The sequence below is a fragment of the Apiospora marii genome (genome assembly GCF_038362585.1).
Source record: "Apiospora marii strain CBS 49790 chromosome Unknown utg000001l_segment0_segment0, whole genome shotgun sequence".
Taxonomy (NCBI): Eukaryota; Fungi; Ascomycota; class Sordariomycetes; order Amphisphaeriales; family Apiosporaceae; genus Apiospora; species Apiospora marii.
Genome location: NW_027117372.1, coordinates 1,603,020 through 1,622,551, shown reverse-complemented (window position 1 = coordinate 1,622,551; position 19,532 = coordinate 1,603,020). Strand labels below are relative to the sequence as shown.

The following is a 19,532-nucleotide window of genomic DNA, read 5'->3' as shown; positions in this document are numbered from 1 at the left end:
CCACCTTCGCCAAAGCACTACGCAGTTGCAATGCTAAAATTCTGGGGTTGGCATGGGTTGTTTTGTTTGGTGGATTGAGCATTTAGCACCGTCTGTTTGGCCAGGAGGAGAGCGGTATCCATGGCCCGAGATGGGTCTCATTTCAGTAAGAGTTGGCTCAATCTAAGCCCGGGAAAGAAGTGCGGAAGCTGCAGGCTCCGTTCCAGGAACAAACCAGAATAAAGCAGTTAGGTACGGTAGAGTCATCAGATGTTGGTCATTGCCAGCAGGGATTAACATCAATCTTGTCATTGCTACAGAAATGCCATTTCAGGTTTTCGCCTACAGAGAGTAAGTCGTTTATCTTGCCAGGAAAGCTTGTCTTCGTGGAAGCGACGGCCGGGACTTTAAGCTCAGGCTAGAAGGGAGAATCGACTTGAGTGTTACTACTTTGGTCATATTTGAGAGAAGCTCTGCAAGAAATGCAAGAGGAACATGATGAATAGAGTGATATTACTATAAGAGATTTATCATTCAAACAACCTCCCCGACGCCGTGTGTCCACCGTCATTTTGCGATGCGTTGCGGTATTGACACCTTCGCAGTCTGATGTCAAACTCAATCAAACGTCCACCCACCCGTCTTGCTCGCGAAAAAGCCCTCCGGGTCGTACTTCCGCTTGATTTGCTGAAGCCGAGGATACGTAGGAAACGAAGCCAGCGGCCGCTGGTCCACCGCCGCCTCGTTAAGGAACAGCGGCAGCCCCGGCGCGCTGGGCGTCGCCTCGACCATGGCGCGGAAGCTCGCCTGCACCGCGTCGTAGACGTCGGGCAGCATGCCCGGCGGCGTCGACAGGATGTAGTTGGCCCAGAACCAGGGCCCGTCGGGCATCTGCATGGCGTTGCCGCCGCGGGCGCGGCTCGCGTCCGTCATGCTGCGCGACACGGGGTAGAAGTTGAGCGACACGTACACGTAGAGCCCCTTGTGGGCGTGGGCCCAGGCCGCGTACCGGTCGTAGACCTCGCGGTAGGCGTCGCCCGAGATCTGGTGCGCGCCGATCCGGAAGATGTTGTCGGCGCGGCTCAGCTCCGCCGTGTACGGGATGGGCATGTTGGCGACCTCGGTGTAGGTCTTGCCGGGCTTGCTCGTGTCAAGGAGGCGGGGGATCTGCGTGAAGTTCTTGAACGCGGTACCCGGGTCCGCGCCGTCGTATACGATGAACACGATGATGACCTCGTCCAGATTCAGCAGCAAGTCCGGCGTCGTCAGCGTCTCGTACGTCGCCAGGATGCTGGCCTTGGGGTCTTCGTTGTGCGCGATGAAGTCGCGGACTGCCTCGAGGACTGCCTGCTTGTGGTCCAAGACATAGATGAGAGTGCCCGCGTAGAACGTGTCTATCGGATGGCTCTCAACTGTGTACCTCGTCACAATCCCAAAGGCGTTGCCACCACCGCCCCTGAGGCCCAAGAAAAGGTCGGGATTGGACCCGGCGGAGGCCGTGGTGATGGTCCCGTTCGGCAAGACCACCTCGAGCTCCTTGAAAGAGTCGCAGGCCATGCCATACTGCGGTGCCAGATAGCTCAGGCCACCCCCCAAGGCGAGACCGGTACCCACGCCGCTCAACCGACCTCCCATGACCGTGCGGCCATACTGCTGATAGAAGTCGTATAGCTGCCCCCAGTTACTGCCAGGCTCGTAGCTCGCCAGTTTCGAGGCTGCGTCGTACGACTTGGCGGTCATTGACCTGAAGTCGATGAGCACGCCCCGGTCCACAGACGAGAAGAAATTGTTGGGACTGTGCCCGCCGGCCTTGACGGCAAAGCGGCTGCCGCTCGCACGTATGGCTTGTATAGCCACCGAGACGTCTTGCGAGGACCTCGGGTAGACGACACAAGACGGGGCGTACTTGCTCTGGCGCGCGTTCCAGTAGTCGTGCTTGCTGTCGATGTACGAGGCATTCAAGTGGCTGATGGCGACTTGAGCGTCACCCAAACTGGAGGCTATGGCAGCGCACGCAGTACCCCCTGTGTCGGCACGCACTGCCAGAGTTGCCGCACTAGATGCGGTTACGGCAGACAACACTAGTGCGAGGAACATCTTCAAGGTGCGCATGGTGGGCTGAGTCCAACTACCGAGGTTCGCTGACCCATGGGTAGAGAGTCTCGATGAGAGGCGACTGATCCTCCATCTTATAGATCGCGGACATGCTGTCAGACCTCCCTCGAGAAGCAAGAATGGGACCATGAAGGAAAACAAGGAACCGGTTCCTGGGCCCGATGGGTCATGCCCACAACAGCACCATGTGTTGTCTCAGCTCATGCGCCCACACCGTTGAGCCTATTGACACTGAGAAAGTAAGGGCGACTGCCGCGCTTACACCGGATAACTAAGCCGACCATCCGCGTCTATGTGTTAGGTACGCCACCAATTACCACCTCGGGCAATTGCGATGAACCAAATTTCACCACTGGTGACGCTCCGGTGCTTGCTGAAAGGAAGAATCATCGAGGTAGCGCGAGCGAATCGCCTCGCTTAGTGACAGCAAGGTAAGACCCCAAGACCCCGGGGACACCCGCTGACGACTTCTAGACCCCTGCTATACCGGATGGTGCTTTCGCTCGGTTGGGAGCCGCTATATGGGGTGTCTGACTTGTCTAACAGCAGTCAAATACTAGCCGGATAGCGAAGCGGCGAATAAGCGGCATCGCAGCCCGAGAGACGGGGCCAATAAGAGCGGGCTGTGGCTAGCTGGTTACCAAAACCGGCGAGTGCTCAGACTTCAGCTCGCTACGGTCATATGCGGTTACGACCAGGGGTAATGAGTGCTCTGTGCCGTGTAAGCTGGACAAATGGCTAATAATAGAGATATATTGGCACGAACACTTTCTAAGGACAAGGTAGTAATGACAATGATGTTCTTATGACTCGATTGAAGCTGAAATGCACCAGCACAGGGCATGAGCTGAAAGCCGTCCTTGGACCCATACTCCCGATCGAGATCGTCGACCCATGCTGTTCAGCTCGTGGAGTCAACCATGAATTACGAAGTAAAAGTCTTGCGAATGCTCCATTCTGCTGGCCAGGGCGTACTGATTGGCTGATTGGCCAACCAAGATATGACCAGCCCACGTCACAGCCGCTATATCGAAAATAGATGACGATCGTACGTTCGAAATAGTATGTAGTTGTTGCAGACGAAGCGACATTACCTACGCAGCCATATAAGTAAAGCCATCGTCATGCGAGCAGTGAGTGCGCTTCGGTAGCCCCTGCGCGGCGATGCAGCCATCATTCTCGTCAGGTGCAGTATGTGCCACGACACGGTAAGCAAATCCCGTCAACGCGTGAAAGCATGTCGTCCGCCTGTAAGCCATCCACGCACGCGAGTCTTGGCCCGATCAGGGATCAACTCTACTGTTCTTTCTTGGCGCCAACACGAGGTGCGGCGGCTCCCGCAGTCCGCATTATGGCGGGATTGACGAAAACAGCGTATGAGTGCCAGGCCAGCGCGGGCGCAAAACCAATGACACTCCTGGTGAGAAATTCTGGAGTGAATCCAGTTTTCTCGTAATCTTGCGAGGCTCGCAAAAAGAGGATGATGACTGCGGGTCTCGTGGTTAGCCGAATCCTCTCGCTTGTTGGCAGATACGACTATTAGAACGAGGGCAATCCACTTACAAGCAATTTCTCCAGCGGCCATGGTTTTGTAGACGATGCGTCGCTTCTCATACACCGCAGTCGAGTCGGGGATACACAAGAAGAGCGGAACGGACAGCGAGAGCACCATGGCGCCAAACACTTGGCACAGCAGGGCAGCGCTGCCGGAAATCGAGGCCGAGGATGCTACAGCCAGCGATAGGCATCCTTGAGGAAAGACGATGAGAATCACAGCCCCGAGGACGTTGAAGACGGCCTCGGTCGCCAGGGCAAACCTGATGAGGGAAGCCATTTGATTGGAATGTTAAGAAAAGAGGGGCTATGAGGATAAGATACTCGATGTTTGGCGAATGGGGTGCAGCAAAGGCTGTGTCCAGACTTCTTTGAAAAGGGGAAGAGAAGCTGATTTGACGTGGTTGATCGTGCACGACAGCTACTTGTAGAGTAAAGTGCCCGGAATTGTCGTCGCCGTAGACAATTGACAGTTGCGTGTTTCAGGGGTATTGAAACACAACGGCCGCCAGGTGGTGCTGGTCCACATGGGGGAGCTGGTGACGTACCTTACAGTACACACCCATCTATCTGCATCTTCAATCCGCAATTACCCATCAAGCTCCTCTACCCACGTCAAAGTCGGGCATACATACAAATTCACAGCTCATGAGCCTCGGTGGCTGAATTACCGCTGCGGAGGGACTCATGGGCAATTACGAAGTATGATATCGAAAGATTAGTTGCTTGTAACTTCATCTCTCCTCTAACCTACTTCTGCCGTTCATTTGAAGCCAGTAAGTACCGGGAATGGGCGCAGTGTGGAACCGCTGCGCTCACCGCCCGCTAATCCCATGCATGGGAATTTTCGCATCAGCCACATATCGCGGGGTCCTGAGATGGCAGAAAATAATTCAAATAAAAAATTGAGAGCTGCTGGGACCCCGCCGACACCCTCGTACCAAAACGGCGATAAGAGACGAGTCTAGCGTAGGCTGCACCAATTGTTTCAAATAGGACATTTTCAGTCTTGTATCTCTTCTTCTTTATCTTTTGCACAATTGAAACTTCCCTACAGGCCCAGCAACCATGTCGAAGCGCTCTGCCGATGCCGAGAGCGGCGGCGCCCCCCTCAAGGGAGGTGACCGTCCTGAGCCCATGGACATTGACGACAACAAGGACATGGGTGAATTCGAGGACGAGTTTGAGGATGAGTTCGAAAGCGAAGACGAGGTCCTGGAGGCCGGCGTCGACGGACGACCAGATGCCGAACGCGAAGCTGAAGAAGCTGCAGGTCAGTAGACTATGCGACAAATGGGAATCAGCATTTGCTGGAGGGAGAATACAACTTACTGACTTGGACTTCGCAACACACTAGCCAATGGAATGGAGGTCGACAATGGCACATTCATCGTCGGACGCAACAAGCTGGAGGAAGGCCAGCACCTGGCACCAGATCTGGGAACATACGAACTACTCCACAACCTGAGCACTCCGTGGCCGTGTCTATCCTTCGATATCGTCCGTGACGGTCTGGGCGACAAGCGAGAAAAGGCCTACCCGGCTACCATGTACGCGGTTGCCGGCACCCAGGCTGAAGCCAGCAAGGACAAGGAGAACCAATTGATGGTTATGAAGTTCAGCGGCCTCAGCCGCATGGAACGAACTGACGACAACGACTCTGATTCGGACGACGACGACGATGACGAGCAGGCCGACCCCATCCTCGAATCCAAGTCCATCCCGCTCACTTCGACGACAAACCGGATACGCGCCCACCAGATCCCCTCTCAGGACCCTTCGGTGCCTGGCCAAACTTTTGTCGCCACCATGACCGAGTCTGCCCAAGTCCTCATCCACGACATCACGCCGCATCTTGCCTCTTTCGACAACCCAGGCACCATCATTTCCCCGCAGCAGAACAAGCCCCTGTCCACGATCCGCGCGCACAAGTCGGAGGGTTATGCTTTGGACTGGTCGCCTCTGTTCCCCGGAGGCAAGCTGCTGACTGGTGACAACGATGGCATGATTTACATGACGACGCGCACCGAGGAGAGGTGGCTGGGTGACGGATACCCGGCCTTTCCAGGGCCACACCAGCAGTGTCGAGGAGATCCAGTGGAGTCCGCAGGAGGCCTCCGTCTTTGCTTCCGCGTCCAGCGACGGCACTGTCCGCGTGTGGGATATCAGGTCCAAGAGCCGCAAGCCCGCCATCACTGTCCAAGTCAGCAGTGTCGACGTCAACGTCATGTCTTGGTCTCGCCTGACAACGCATCTGTTGGCGACGGGCGACGACAACGGTGTCTGGAGTGTCTGGGATCTCCGCCAGTGGAAGGGTGGAGACGAGAAGCCGTCGCCTATCGCCAGCTTCAACTACCACAGGGACCAGATCACCAGCATCGAATGGCACCCAACAGACGACAGCATGGTCGCCGTGGCGGCAGGCGACAACAAGGTCACGCTGTGGGATCTGTCGGTCGAGATCGATGACGAGGAGAGCAAGGATACCGCTGGCGTCAAGGACATGCCCCCTCAGCTGCTGTTCGAGCATATCGTAGAGCACGCCAAGGAGGTGCACTGGCATCCCCAGATCCCGGGTACCCTGGTGGCTACGGGTAGCGAGTTCAGCGTATTCCGGCCTATTCCTGTGGTCTATGGTGTTGCGGTGAAATAAACCAGCAACAACATGGACGGGGTTTGATGAGATGGGGGCAAAATATAGAATCCTCCCATGGGGCTATGGGAGGCTAACTTTCTTTCTTGTTAGGATACCACATGAATGAGACATGTTCTGATGATGATCAAGTAATGCGATATACAGTGCTGAAACCGAGTATCTGCACATATCCTGCTGAATGACCCCTGAATGAAGTAAAGAAAAGCACCATGCAAGCACGTACTACCAGACTACCGTTGTATCTATAGTTATATACATCATCGCGGTTTCAACAGCTGTAGCTCGGCCACTTGGACTTCACGCTGATCAAATAACCCTGATTAGACAGCGTCTCATCGCCTTATGTTGCCAGCGGGCCGGCTGGTATAAGCGTGTGATCCAAGGGTTCCCCCGGCTCAGATCGCCAACGTGACGCCTCGCGCTTCAGCCGAAGAGCGATACTTTGCCGGTCCTGCGGCAGCATATCCGGCATAGAAGTCTGCAAAATCCGTAGGAAGGATTGCACAAACTGGTCGATCTCGTGGTTCTCGTCGCGGTAGGGCGAACGGGGAGGCGCTAGATGCGGGAATAGCTGCCCCCAGACCGTGTACCACTTGCTCCCATGCGTGCCGTGCTTGCGGGACACGACGGGCAGCTTAACACCGCCGGTGGGTCGACAGGTCCCCGAGTTCGCGTGCGCGTGAAGATCAGTTTCGGACGCGAAGGGCTGGAAGCAGCCGTCGCAGTCGTGGCAGCCCTTGGGCCGGTGCACTTGACGTATGTGTTGGCAGAGCGAGCCTATACACTGAAAGGTCTTGGCTGCGCAGCTGGAGTGCTGCTTCGGGTTCATCTTGTAGAAGTGGCACGCCAGTAGTGTCTCGGCTGGAGGAGCCGTGCTTGGGATGGGATTGGCTTCTTGCGGGTCCATCGCGGGCGTGGGAGCATTGCCCTGGGTGGATGGCGAGTTGCCAGACATGGTTGCGCTGGATTTGTTGGAGCTACGCTTTCTTTTCCTATTGGGACTTTCACCAGGCTGCCTCTGGTTGGCTCCCATTGATCGAGTGTAGCTTTGGGAATTCTCTGCGGTCCAGGTGGTTTGGTTGTCCATCGAATTCCTTGGGTTGTTGGGGTGACTTGGAGCTGACTTGCTATCCATCGAGGCAATATTTGTGTAGTTATAACTAGGGTAAGAGTTGCTCTCGTCAGCAGGATGACGGGGCCTCGGTTGTTTATGGGAACAAGCTGTTGGTATGCGATGTTCGTTACCGGGATGTTCGCATCCAGGGCCATACGCTAGATTGAAGTCTGGCGCAAGGAAACCCGATGTGGCATTGAGGAGGGCATCCGTTGTCAACCCTGATGGGCTACATGGAAATCCCCCAATGGCAGAGGATTCATGTGAGAATACCGTCGAGTTCGGTGAGTCCTGATCAAGACTGGAGGTTACCGAAGAAGAAGGCGAACTCTGAGGAATCTGGATGGCGTGAGTCAGAGCCGCATCCCCTTGAGGCTCAAAGTATTGGGGATCTACTCCTGTTGAAGTGTTGGTATTACCCAGCAGAAAGATGAGTTGTGGATCTAGCCATTGCATGTTGGACAAATCATTCGTATAACCTGGATCGGCTGGGGTCCATAGGCCAGCATCCTCAAGGCTCGACAGCCCATCGCCGCTCACCACATGGTGCAATGGTATGTCATGATCCGATGTTAGCTGGGGAATCCAAGTGTATGGCAGAGCCTCATGCACGATGCCATGGAGTGGAGGGCTGCCTGCATGAGAAGTACTCAAGTCTGAAGGAGTGGATGCGTCTGTGCCAGAGGCCCCGTAACTGGGTCCAGTCGCATGCTCTTCGTGTTGTGTAGTGGACAGAGCCTCATTTGGCGTCTCGGATATGTCCCATGTAGCTTGGTGCGCGTACGTGGTAAAGGTACAGGCTTCGTTATAGGACCCAGTGCAAGATTGCTGGGGTTTGCCAGTGTTGTCATTGCGATCAGATGCGGCTCTGTGCATGGGCTGCATGTGCATCTGATGAGGTGGGGGCAGAGCCTCACCCCCTTTGTCAAGGTGGCTTCTGGTCGCTAGGGGGGGTTGCAGAGCCTCTCCGGCTCCACCGGGTTTGCTTATATCAGGCGCCTTCCTCCCCTCCTTCTGCCGGCGTTTCTCACTTCCAGACCGATCACTCTTATCTTTCTCCCGTCTTCCAACAGGGCAGTTTGTACACCTTCTTATCCCACAAGAAGGGCAGTAGTCTTGTAAAAACACTGTGGGACCATGTCTACAGCCGCACTGGTGTTTTCGAGGTCAGTTAGTGGCGGCTGCTGGACCAGAATCACCAAAGAAAGCTGGCGTCAATACTCACACAGTACCATGGTCGTTGGTGTTTCGCGCGCTTCGAGGAAGACATAAGGGGTAGTGTAAAAACGATATTATATCAGATGCGACCTTCCAGTGGTAACTCAAAGTGGTAGAACCCGGCTTCCAAATCAGACTGTAGTCTTGCTGTGCACTGCTTGTCTCACGTTTGGATATTATCAAAACTTCAACTAGGCGTATCCAGAGTAAAAGTGTTGTGCAATCCAGTACAAATTAGTCGAAGATGTTTCTATCTTTAACTTTGGCAATCATTTGATACTGTTCATGGTGAATGGAATAGTCAGACATCTTCACCACCTACATCGGGATTGCCTGTTCCCTGGGGCGCGAACCAGCCAGTTCAACCTCATCCGCCTCAAGACAACACTTGAACCCGTATACTTTGATCAAGCCCATGATTATAATTAACATGCCGACGAGATAGATTTCTGTAAACATGGATTGCATGGCTTCTCTCCTGCTCGCTGGTGGACGACTAGCATCTCGAGCCCCCCTTCGCTTTTCGTTACGACACCCACTAGCGTTGCATGCATATGCATCACAGTTTTGATCAAGTCCATGATCATACCAGCCAGTAGTAGTCAGTGAACTGATCCAAATTTTGATCATTTCAACCAGCCATACGCAGTCATCATCGGTGAGATTGATCAAGCTTGTGATCATTTCAACCAATCCTATCGCGACCCGTTCCCAGGCTGATTCTTGGCCCCCAAACCCTACAAATGCGAGGCACTCTTCGGATCCCGATTCACCGTTGTATATGATTGATACTTTGATGGGTTTACCACCACAGATATTGACTATAGCAGCGTACAGTAGACGCATGTCCACCAATGAGAATCCCAATAAAGTAACATACGGCCTTCACCAATCCTCATCCTTGAGCGCCGCCGCCACCTCATTCCCATCCTTCCCAGCCTCAGCCCCCGCTCCCTCCTTAGCGAGCTCCTTGACCACATCCTCGACCGCCATCTTGAGCTTCGGCGGGCTCGCGCTGCGGACCTCCTCAAACGCCTCACCCTCTTTCACAAATAAAAAGGTGGGAATGGACGTGACGCGGTAGCGGGCCGCGATATCGGGCACGGCGTCAATGTCCACCGAGGCGAAGGCGACGCGCCCGGGCGCTGCGTGCTGCGCTGCGTGCTGCGCGAAGACGGGCGCCATGGCCTTGCACGGCCCGCACCAGGTCGCGTGGAAGTCGACGACGGCGAACGTGTTGGCGGCGAGCAGGGCGTCGTACTCGCTGGCGCTGCTGATGGTGGTGATTTTGTTGTCGGCCGCCGCCATCTTGATATATAGGCTGATGAGTGCTGTCTGTGTTTGTTGTGCGTGTGTTTGTTTGCAGTTATGGTTCGATTGATCCAATATATGCAATGGAGGCGGTCGGCTGTTGTTGATTCAATATGATTTCGATATAGTACACGTCGATATATGGAAAAAGCATGGAAGGGATGACAAATCCGAGGTTTTTGGTTTTCGTGGAAGGCAGTTCCCCGCAGCTGTAGCCATTGAAAGCAGTATGACGATCAACTTCAGCTACTCGGGTATACTGGATATCCGTATACCCACAATCAAATCTGAGCAATGGTCTGTGAACATGATGTTATTGCAAGCAGTATTTAAGTAGCAAGTAGAGATACGCCACTTGCCTCTGAATTACAGACTGTTTAAATTGCAGGCCAGTGATTGCTATATTGTAAATTCCCTCTTTGGACTCCTTGAACCGAGGATCCTCGTAGAAAGCATGTCACAATCGCAGATGATCAATAGGATGACTGATCAATAGGATGACCGCTGACTTGATACATATAGTCGTATTTTCAATGCAAATGGTATCTTAATACATCACGCTGTTAAAAAATCAAAGAACAGTCCAACAAGTCTCAACTTTCTCCCTTATCCCGAACGCCTTAGAAATGCACCAACACAAAAACAAAACGACAGGCGCCCTGTCGAAATCCATGGGAACGAAGCCGTAGGCCATCGTTCTTGCTTTTCACCCTCACCCCCAATCATTGTAGGCCAGATCCCCTTTTACACATCCGCCATCCTGCCACAGGCCGCGCAAAGCAGCCTTTGCCGCCCGCCAACCTTCTTGGCCTTGAATTCATGGCCGCCACACTTGGAACATTGCATATCTTCGCTCTCGTCGCTAGCGCCCTCACTAGAGACTTCCGAGCTCAGACGACTGCGGTTGCTGGATTGCGAGCGCCGAGGACGGGTCGGCGTCGGCGGCGCCAGACGCCCGGCCTCTGCGGCTTGGACAGCTGCAATTCCATTGCTCAGCGGCATACTTTTGCGGCGATTGGCCACCTCTCTGCTGGTTCTTGGCGACTCGTTTGATGTGCGGGATGTCCCTGTGCCGCCCAGGGCATGCGACCCCAGGCTCTGGCGCCGCTCATTGTCGGGTATAGGAATGGGCTCAATCAGAGCGGCAGCGGCTTCTGGTATCTCGCTTTGGGCACGAGTGTGACTCTTTGGCGGGGAGCCCGAGCTGGGTCCGCCGTTGCTTCCACCACCTCTGGCGGTACCGCCCATGTTTCGCCAGCGGTTGAGGTTCCAAAAACTGTAGCTCGCACCTACCGGGTCGAGCCGAAGTTCGTCCTCGTCATCGTCGTCCATGCTGCGGAACGAAAAGCTTGGCGTGGGCGGCAGCGCCGGGCTACTCAGCTGCTCCCGGCGCCCGGTCGTCCTGATACTGGCTGTCGGGCTTGTCGGCTGTCCTGTGCTAGGGGACGTGTTCGCATAGGGCTGCCGCCGCGCCTCGGAGGCAAGTGTCGCCGCGCTAGACTTGACGGGGGTGCGGGCTTTGGCGGGGCTGATCGATCGCTCGCTGCGAGCAGGGGTCGATATGACGATGGAGTTGGGACGACTGGCTGTGCCTTCAATGTTTTGCCGCCATGAGTTAATGTTATCGGGTGTCATCTGCGCGCCCAGCCCGGAAAGCCGCTTGCTGACGGATGACCGCCGCGAACGCGGACCCCCAACACTGCTGGCACTTGTCCGGGTCACTATACTTCCCGACCGTCCCAGCACTCCCTCTCTCCCAAGCTTTCGAGAGAAAGAGGAGCCCGTCTCCCAGTTATCGCGGTGGCGCTTCTTAAACGCGCAGTCCTGCCGGAACACCTTGATCATGCCGTCTTGGTCGGCGGTCACAATGATGTTGCCATCATAGTGCTTGGACCGGTTGACAAAGGCCGGGGTTTGCTCAGGTTCCTGGACCGCAGGCGCCTCAGTTGGTTCCGGATCGTGGATGAGCGTGTTCTGGCTGGCGGTTGCCGACTCTTCCATACTACGCAGAGTCACAGGAGGCGGATTGCACAGAGTAAACACGGGATCATGAGAAGATTGAAGCAGCTGTCTCGTCGCAGTCGGAACAAATACCGCCTGTGTCACCACGGTCGGGTGGGCCTCGAAGTATTCGTAGGGGCGTTTCTCCTTATTCGTCGAGTGGGTCGTGGCTGTCGACCAGATGAAGGATTTTCGATCCTCACTGCCGCAAATGATATAGTTGCCGTCGTCGCTGAAGCTCGCGCGAATCTGGTTGCATGTGTTCTCGTGCCCCTTAAATTTCAGCTCGAGGAGCTTGTCGTGCAGCCCGTATATGCGGATGCGCGAGTCATTAGAGGTGATGAGAATTTTGACTTCGCCGTTCGGGTCGCTCGGCGGAAAGGACATGGCCTGTATGCCCGTAATCTTGCTACCCTTGGCATTCTTGCCCCTGGATGACCTGACGTGGATCTGGGTCTGGAATTTCAGGCCTTCCGTCTCGTAGAAAGTGCATAGGCCGTTCAGGCACCCCGCAATAGACGTCTTTCCGTCTGGAGAAAACGCCACAGCCGTGATGAGGTCGGCTAGCTGACTCGAGTATGCAACCGCTTTATCCGGGATGCTCCAAAGTCGGAGGACGGAGTCCAGCGAACCGGCCAGAAAGAAGCGATCATCTCGGGGATGAAAGGCTATAGACGTTACAAAGTCTTTGTGCTTGAAAGTGCACAAACACTCCCGCCGGCTCATATGCCATAGCCGCACCGTCTTATCCATGGAAGACGACAGCAGGAAGTTGTTCTTGCTCCAGCTGAGAGCCAGAATCTCGCCGGCATGGCCAACAAACTCTCGCACGGGCTCGGGGTGAAATACGGGTGCACTCAAGCGCTCGCCATAGGAGCCTTGGGCCGTCTCGTGCTCATCGTAGGCCCTCCTGTCTTCTGGCGACGACATGACGGCCCAGATGCGGACAACCCGGTCCTTGCCGGCGGTCGCGAGGTATTTTCCATCCTTGCTGAACTCAACTGCCCAGACAGGACCCCCCGTAGTTACGTTCTTCGAACCGAGCGAGTGCGTTCCTTTGCTCGAAGTCTCGTCGACCGACTTCTCGCTCCCATCGGGAAGAGGCCGAGTCCCTGTCAGCTCCTGCGCGAGGAACATGCGGTTGAACTCCTTCAGCTTCTTGTTATGGGACCGGACGCGAATGTATCGCGGTGGCTCTTTGTGGTGCGGGATGTAGCCGCCGGCCTCGACCGTAGAAGAAAAGACAACGGCATTGGCGCCTTCCGTCCGTCGCTCGCTAAACTCCGAGGCGTTGTCGTTGTCATCGTCGTCCTTCTTCTTGTTTCCGATCATGCTCAGTCGGCTTAGAAAGTTGCCCTTCTTCTTTTCCTTGGTAGGCTCCGGCGTCGGAGCGGCTAGCTGCTTCGTTGCGAGATCCGAGCTGGGGCGAGGAAGCCCGTCATTGACGGCAGCCGGGCTGTCGGGTCTGCCGGAAGTGAACAGTCGCGCGGGTATCGATCGGTCCGTATTTGTTCTCACGAATATATGCTACATCCCATGGCAACGTTAGCTTCCAGCCAGCCCCTGATGGTTGCGCCTACCGGCCGAACCAAGACGGCGAGGAGCCAACTAACGTGTGATAATGGGTCTATGGCAGGAGGCGACGGCGTGGCAGGGATGGCTCCGTTCTTGGTTGTGCTGTCTTTGCCATCTTTGAGGGTATCCTTTCGCGATAGTTTCGAGGTTCCTCTTCTGCCCGTGGCGGATAGGGATAGATGACTGTTGCTGCCTATTCAGAGAGTGGGTCTGTCAGTTCATATGCTATCCCACGGAGAGATCGTCTCGTCGCCCATAGCCATAGCCATAGCCTGCCACGTCGTGGGGGCGGTGTGCCGCATATGCGTGAGCGTGCTGTAATCGCAAGCAAGGAAGCGCATCCTGCAACTGGGCATCAGCCCAACGGGCGATCGTACCATTGCTGCAGGAGGCTGTGCTACAGGAAGATGACAAGACACTAAGGCAAGGCGGGCTTGTCTTGTGCTGACATGCCAGGCAAACACCACAGACGTATACAATCACGTACCTTGAGGGGCATTTGAAGAGACATCTTGGCCGTTGGGAGTATCGTTGGTGGCAGATGAGGCGCCATCAGGCTTGCTGGTAGCGCGATTGGCGCCACCTTCATCAGACAACATGCGCGAGCTGTCGTCATGATGGCGGGCGCTTGAGACTTTGACAGCTGGAGTAGAGCTGGACATTTTCCATCATGCGCTTATGGGGAGAGTCAGTGAGTCGGTGTCGCTCTTGCTGACAACGTTGAACGCAGGTGCGTTTTGGCTGGCGGGCTGTGGCTTCGGCAACCGCGGACAGGAATATCGTCCCAGTTAGTGTCGTTCAATCGGCGGGTGGTTGGGTGGATCATGGAAGCATGGCAGCGCATCCTATGCGAACTCCCCATAGAATAATGTAGTAAATGCGTGCCTAAGATTACTACCTTAATGCATCGAATCGGCCAGAAAAGTGCCCGAGTGGTTGGAAATGAGCAGCGGCCCCAGAGCGCGGCGGGGTTCTAGGACAGCTATTAATACTTCTTAAAGAACTGGAGGTCCAACGTCGCACGTGTGTTGTAATCGAGATGAATCCTAAAAACAGCAACACGAAGATTGATAGTCGATGGTTGCCTGCCTACTGTACCTGCGGATTTTCATGCGGCGGTATGCGAAGTATTGAGACCAAACACAAGCCTGGGCTTTATTACTACATGCAGTAATGTTGTTTGCCAGTTTCGGTTCGAGACTCTACGCGAATTGACCCATGACGTCCGTCCGCTTAAGGTTAATTGGCTACATATGTAGACGATACGTCATTCCAGGTTCAGTGCCACGTCTCGGGTTCCATACCCTGCCTACCTACTTGGTATCCCGGCAATGCTCCAGTTATCAGATGTCCTACCGGTTTGAATTTAATATGCAAGCTTGGCCGAGGTTTTGTAATCAAATTGAGTTGCGAGATAGCTCATGGTTTGCGTCTCGACTGCCGTGAAACTCGCTTTGGCAGATGTCCGCTCAAGTCTTCTATTGTTTACATCCGTTGCTCAGCTCGTCCTGCGTTTCTAACTATAACCTTGGGTACTTACGCAGGCACGATAATGTATATGTACTTCACTACGGGTCCCAAATATGTAGGTAGGCTTTACGTGGTACAGCGTCTGGATCAATGTTGCCGAATATCGGGAGTTTCGATGCTTCTCAAAGGGCTTCCCAGTCGCACTCTCGGATTTATATTATCAAGTCTGGTTCTTCTATCACGCCGTTTTGGCCGTCTCCTTCGTCCTCGTCCTCGTCGTCATCCAACCCGAGCATTGGATAAGTAAGGATCGCGGCAATACCGCCCAGCGCATCTAACCTCTGGCCACTTTCGTGGTCACTACTTACGATCCTAGCTTCGCCGCCGTCCTCTCGCACACGGTCAACAAGCGTCACGTACTTTTTCCTCGTAGCCAGATCCAGACTCCGGAAAAGGGAGTTGTTGATCATCAGCACACCTCCACCCCTTCCGACTGCGCCCTCGTTGACTGCCTTCACTACTGTCGAGACACCATACCACGCACGTCCATCGTCCTTGCGGAGGCGGGCAAAGAGCTCGTCCATGTACCGCGTCTCCTTGGAGAACTTCATGTCCTTCATCGTGGCCAGAACCTCCGGGCTCTTGAGAATTTCGTTTAGGCTATGGAGATGCCCCGAAGATGAGTGCACCACTGTGGCTTTCTTGGCCATGGCCATCATGGTCTTGTCGGCCTTTCTTGTCCCTTCTTCTGATATGTACTTCTTGAAATCTCCTGCCACAAACCCGGGGCTGGCCAACAGTAGAGGGCGAGGCGTCCCGAAGTCGATGCTTCGCATGAGCGTCGTCAGGGTCTTGTCGAAGAAGCGGCGCATCCCTGAATTCTGATCTGAACTGGCCGCCCGCTTCTTGGGTATCGTACTCTCGACGCGCTGTTTCAGAATGGTGCGGTATTCGGTAATGAGGCAGATGTTGGCGATTCCCTCCTGCATAACCACGGCGGCAACTGTGCCCTCCTTGTCCTGCTTCAGCGACTCTTGCAGGGTTTCTGTGGCGACCGAGTCCCAGCCATTCTTTTTCCATATGGTGAAGGGGCGGCTCAGCTCGAGATCGAGGGTATGGTACTGGCCGACGTTGACGAAGCTGTTCTCGACGATGACCGTACCGGTGACGTGCAGCGAGGATGCGGCCGTGTCGAAAAATGTGGACGTGACTCGTATAGTGAGGTCAGTGTGAACGCGCTCGGAGTGGGTGCTTCCAGTCTTGGACTCTGTCGTGACCTTGCGGACGGCATGGGCCTTGATGACATCTTCGGCCGAGATCAGGTTGTTGGCGTGCCACATGTCTTCGGGCTCTACTGGTAGCAGAGTCACGCTACCTTCGCCAATGTCATTGAGACGTTGGGAAGACTTTGCCCCGACCAGCTGCATGATAGCTGCCTTGCGTCAACCTGCGATGTGCCTCTGTGCGAAAATCGTAGTATCGGTAAAAACCTGTGCAGTTGATTCGTGTGGCTCGAGTTATTCGATATTCCTGATTCAAGTGTACAGGGTTGTCTTTTTTTTCTGGTTCCTCCGAATCGAGTTGATCTCCGTCAAAAAGTTGCTGGCTAAAATCGATGAATCGGTATTTACCCCGCTGTCGTCACTGCGTGCTTGGGCTGGCCGATAAGGTACAGGTGCAGTGGTGGGGATTGGGTATCGACTTTGGTGAGTGGCCGTGGTGTGTGGGTTGGTAGGTAGACTCAAAAACCGGTATTGATTTGTTCTTTAAATTCTCTACCTATGCAGGGTAGGTACAAGTGTACGCATGCCCTTTCATACCTATAAACACAGCCTTTGTAATGGACTGTGGTAAACGGAGAAAGGCGCAGCATTTCGTTATGCCACTTCCCTCCCACCTTTGGGTTTCGAGCAAGGACCCTTTTACTCGAACCTTGTGGTGGCAGGCTGCGCCCTTTGTGTTTTGATGGTTTCTAAACTGGATAGTGTTGTTATCCATGAGCTACCTCCTTGAATGCTAGAGCCGTCAGACGTCTAAAACATCGTACTTACTACCCTAACACATCGTCCACATTGGATGTAGTTCTTGGTGAAGGACAGTGAGCAGTGTTTCTGTAAGGAGATAATTTTTGACCGAACACCAAGCAAAGCCAGGCCTGTCTGGGCATCATTTCGGTCCAGCCCGACCCGGGATACCAGAGGACCCTACTTGTAGAACCCCTTTGCCTCGGCTAACAACCTCGCGTCGGCCACCAACCAAATTGATCTCGAGGTATCGTGCCGTTCAAAGAGGCTCAGGCCATGCCATGTTGCACGTTCGTACGGAGTAGTTTTGAACAATTTCACTCCCTGCCACTGTTATGAGAGGATTACGAAATCGATGCAGCCGCCCGTTTCGTGTGCAGCAAAAGCAATCACTCGTTGTGTAAAAAGCCTTGGCGGCAATGAGACAACCGAAACGCTCAGAGTATGCCGCTATCGTTGCACAGCCCTGAATGTGTGTCCGTCGTCAATGGTTTGCCGTCCTCTTGAGGATGCAGACAATACCAAGAGGTAGTAGATGAACGCGACCTTTGGTAGTTGGACCGATCAACCAACAAGATTGGTATGAGAAAGACATGGCATTCGAAGAGTCCTGTTAGCCTACCATCATTGCCAATAGGAACGATGCCAGAAGAGCCAAGGAGCCAGGTCATCTTCCTTTTCTGCAGTCCGCGTGACCGTCAGAGGAGCTGCCATTGGCTTAGACGTACCGTACGGTGTAGGAGCATCCTTACATCCTTGCAACTGTGCCAAAACTTTGATGGCAGTCATTACTGGATGCATGGCCTTCCCCTTCCCTAAGGTAGACCTACAGCGTAAGCCATCAGAGGGCTCACTGGTGAACCGGTCTTGTTGGGATTGGAACGCATAGAACTCTGGAGGATGGCTCGATTGGCACGGAGCATTCGGTGTGTGTTGGACAGCAGTCTCGACGGTGAAAGGGGGCAATCCAAAAGATGGATTGAATGAACGATGTAGCTGAGGAACAAGCCTTGCATGTTTGCCGATCTTTGCTTTCCTGGCAGCAGCCTGGAGGTCTGGGGAAACAAATCCGGGGTGCTTGAGAAATGAGGGGCCTGGGTCTATCCCGGGAACCAACCAAGTGTTCCCGTTCGGGTCCCGTCTTCAGTGTGCTTCCCCAGTCTCGAGTTGAGAGGAACAAAACGTTCCCTTGCATTGGAACTCCATGGCGAAACGAACAGGGGTCGTGCTTTTTGTCGGATCTCCGATGAATTACAATGCGCCTTTCGCATAATTCCCACGAATACCTACCCAACAAATAGCCCGTCTAGACTCAAGAGTCTTGTTTTTCTGCTAAGGGAGGACTCTCGAAATTGCTATGCCTGAGAGTAGTGTCGTGGAGGCGAGCTGTATGAGGCATATTCTGCCTGGCTGAAGAGGCCAATGACTGCGCAAAGTAAGGTCGTCAGTCGTTTTTCCCTTCCGAATACAAAGATACATGTACCTATGCAACCTTTCGTGGTATGTATCAAATTCATTTGATGGCCCGGGCGGGCGGCTGCTTGGCGAATATTGGAAGTGTTCAATGTATGTACTCTTGTATGTAGACATACCTGGAGAAATCCATCCATCCACCCATACATACATGCATGTACATACATCAAATCCGTACGTGATCGAAGCTTATCCCCTTGAATGCGAATGCGCTGCCCTCCGTACAATACTTTCGATCAATGATCGACAAGCCCGTGCGAAACGGTACGTAGCTAATTAATCCAATTAGAGCTCGGTATCTGACGTCGGACGTTCAAAACCGGAACGCCGATTGCACTAAAATTATCCTTGATCCGTACAGTACGGAATTTTTGGTGAAGGGCAGCGCATTCGCATTCAAGGGGATACGCAGGAAGCTTCTTCCAGTCAGATAGAACAAGAGGTAATGGGTGCTTTATTAGTCTCTGGTCGCATTCCTTCACCGACCACGAGAGACAATGGGTATACGTGGCTTGGTGGTCATCTATCACAAATTGATCTTCCATCTGCTTGCTCGCGTTTACTAAAGGATCACACCCTCCCCGCGCCACCTCTGATCTTTTTCGGTTGTCGCTCTCACTACACCTAATCGGGTCTTCCGTTCATGGCCCTCTCTCGCACTGAAAACCAGAGTCAGCTGTGCCCATCGTCACATCCTTTTTATATGTCTGCTTAGCAGAACGCGCAAGTCTTCATCGTTTCCATCCCCGGTGCTGCCACCTTTTTGGATTTCACAGCTACTTTTTGGCCGGCTATTTTGGTCTCTTCTTGAGTATACCCTAGCCTTTAGACGCGCAGTCTCAATCGGGGGCTCTCTCTCTCTCTCTTACTCTCTCTCTCTTTCTCTGCCTGCCGCCATCCCTTTCGGCTATTTGCGGTTGGCTCTAGACAGGAAATTGGGAAACCCCCAAATAACGCCATTAATCACACCACGCATGAACTTGTATGCTCTTGGATCACTCTCCGTCCATTATACAGGATCGCACTGCGAGGAACTACGCAT

The 19,532-nt window shown here is 54.0% G+C and overlaps 7 protein-coding genes across 7 annotated transcripts; 1 reads left to right on the top strand and 6 right to left on the bottom strand.

The window, feature by feature from the left end:
* Positions 1–597: 597 nt before the first annotated feature.
* PG985_000545 (uncharacterized protein) lies at positions 598–2,091 on the bottom strand (the record flags this gene model as incomplete). The annotated part of the gene is made up of 1 exon (XM_066820314.1): positions 598–2,091. The coding sequence occupies one exon, from the start codon at positions 2,089–2,091 to the stop codon at positions 598–600; it is 1,494 nt and encodes a 497-aa protein (XP_066691193.1).
* A 1,299-nt stretch (positions 2,092–3,390) lies between these two features.
* Positions 3,391–3,928, bottom strand: PG985_000544 (uncharacterized protein; the record flags this gene model as incomplete). The annotated part of the gene is made up of 2 exons (XM_066820313.1): positions 3,391–3,581; positions 3,658–3,928. 2 exons carry the CDS (start codon positions 3,926–3,928, stop codon positions 3,391–3,393), a joined length of 462 nt encoding a protein of 153 aa, XP_066691192.1.
* Positions 3,929–4,716: 788 nt separating this feature from the next.
* On the top strand, positions 4,717–6,301 carry PG985_000543 (ribosome biosynthesis protein RRB1; the record flags this gene model as incomplete). Its single annotated transcript, XM_066820312.1, has 3 exons — positions 4,717–4,921; positions 5,006–5,684; positions 5,728–6,301. The coding sequence occupies 3 exons, from the start codon at positions 4,717–4,719 to the stop codon at positions 6,299–6,301; spliced, it is 1,458 nt and encodes a 485-aa protein (XP_066691191.1).
* Positions 6,302–6,644: 343 nt separating this feature from the next.
* On the bottom strand, positions 6,645–7,259 carry PG985_000542 (uncharacterized protein; the record flags this gene model as incomplete). The annotated part of the gene is made up of 1 exon (XM_066820311.1): positions 6,645–7,259. One exon carries the CDS (start codon positions 7,257–7,259, stop codon positions 6,645–6,647), a length of 615 nt encoding a protein of 204 aa, XP_066691190.1.
* A 2,262-nt stretch (positions 7,260–9,521) lies between these two features.
* PG985_000541 (uncharacterized protein) lies at positions 9,522–9,944 on the bottom strand (the record flags this gene model as incomplete). The annotated part of the gene is made up of 1 exon (XM_066820310.1): positions 9,522–9,944. One exon carries the CDS (start codon positions 9,942–9,944, stop codon positions 9,522–9,524), a length of 423 nt encoding a protein of 140 aa, XP_066691189.1.
* Positions 9,945–10,691: 747 nt separating this feature from the next.
* Positions 10,692–14,185, bottom strand: PG985_000540 (WD repeat domain-containing protein; the record flags this gene model as incomplete). The annotated part of the gene is made up of 3 exons (XM_066820309.1): positions 10,692–13,475; positions 13,562–13,716; positions 14,011–14,185. 3 exons carry the CDS (start codon positions 14,183–14,185, stop codon positions 10,692–10,694), a joined length of 3,114 nt encoding a protein of 1,037 aa, XP_066691188.1.
* A 1,020-nt stretch (positions 14,186–15,205) lies between these two features.
* On the bottom strand, positions 15,206–16,420 carry PG985_000539 (uncharacterized protein; the record flags this gene model as incomplete). Its single annotated transcript, XM_066820308.1, has 1 exon — positions 15,206–16,420. The coding sequence occupies one exon, from the start codon at positions 16,418–16,420 to the stop codon at positions 15,206–15,208; it is 1,215 nt and encodes a 404-aa protein (XP_066691187.1).
* Positions 16,421–19,532: the final 3,112 nt, after the last annotated feature.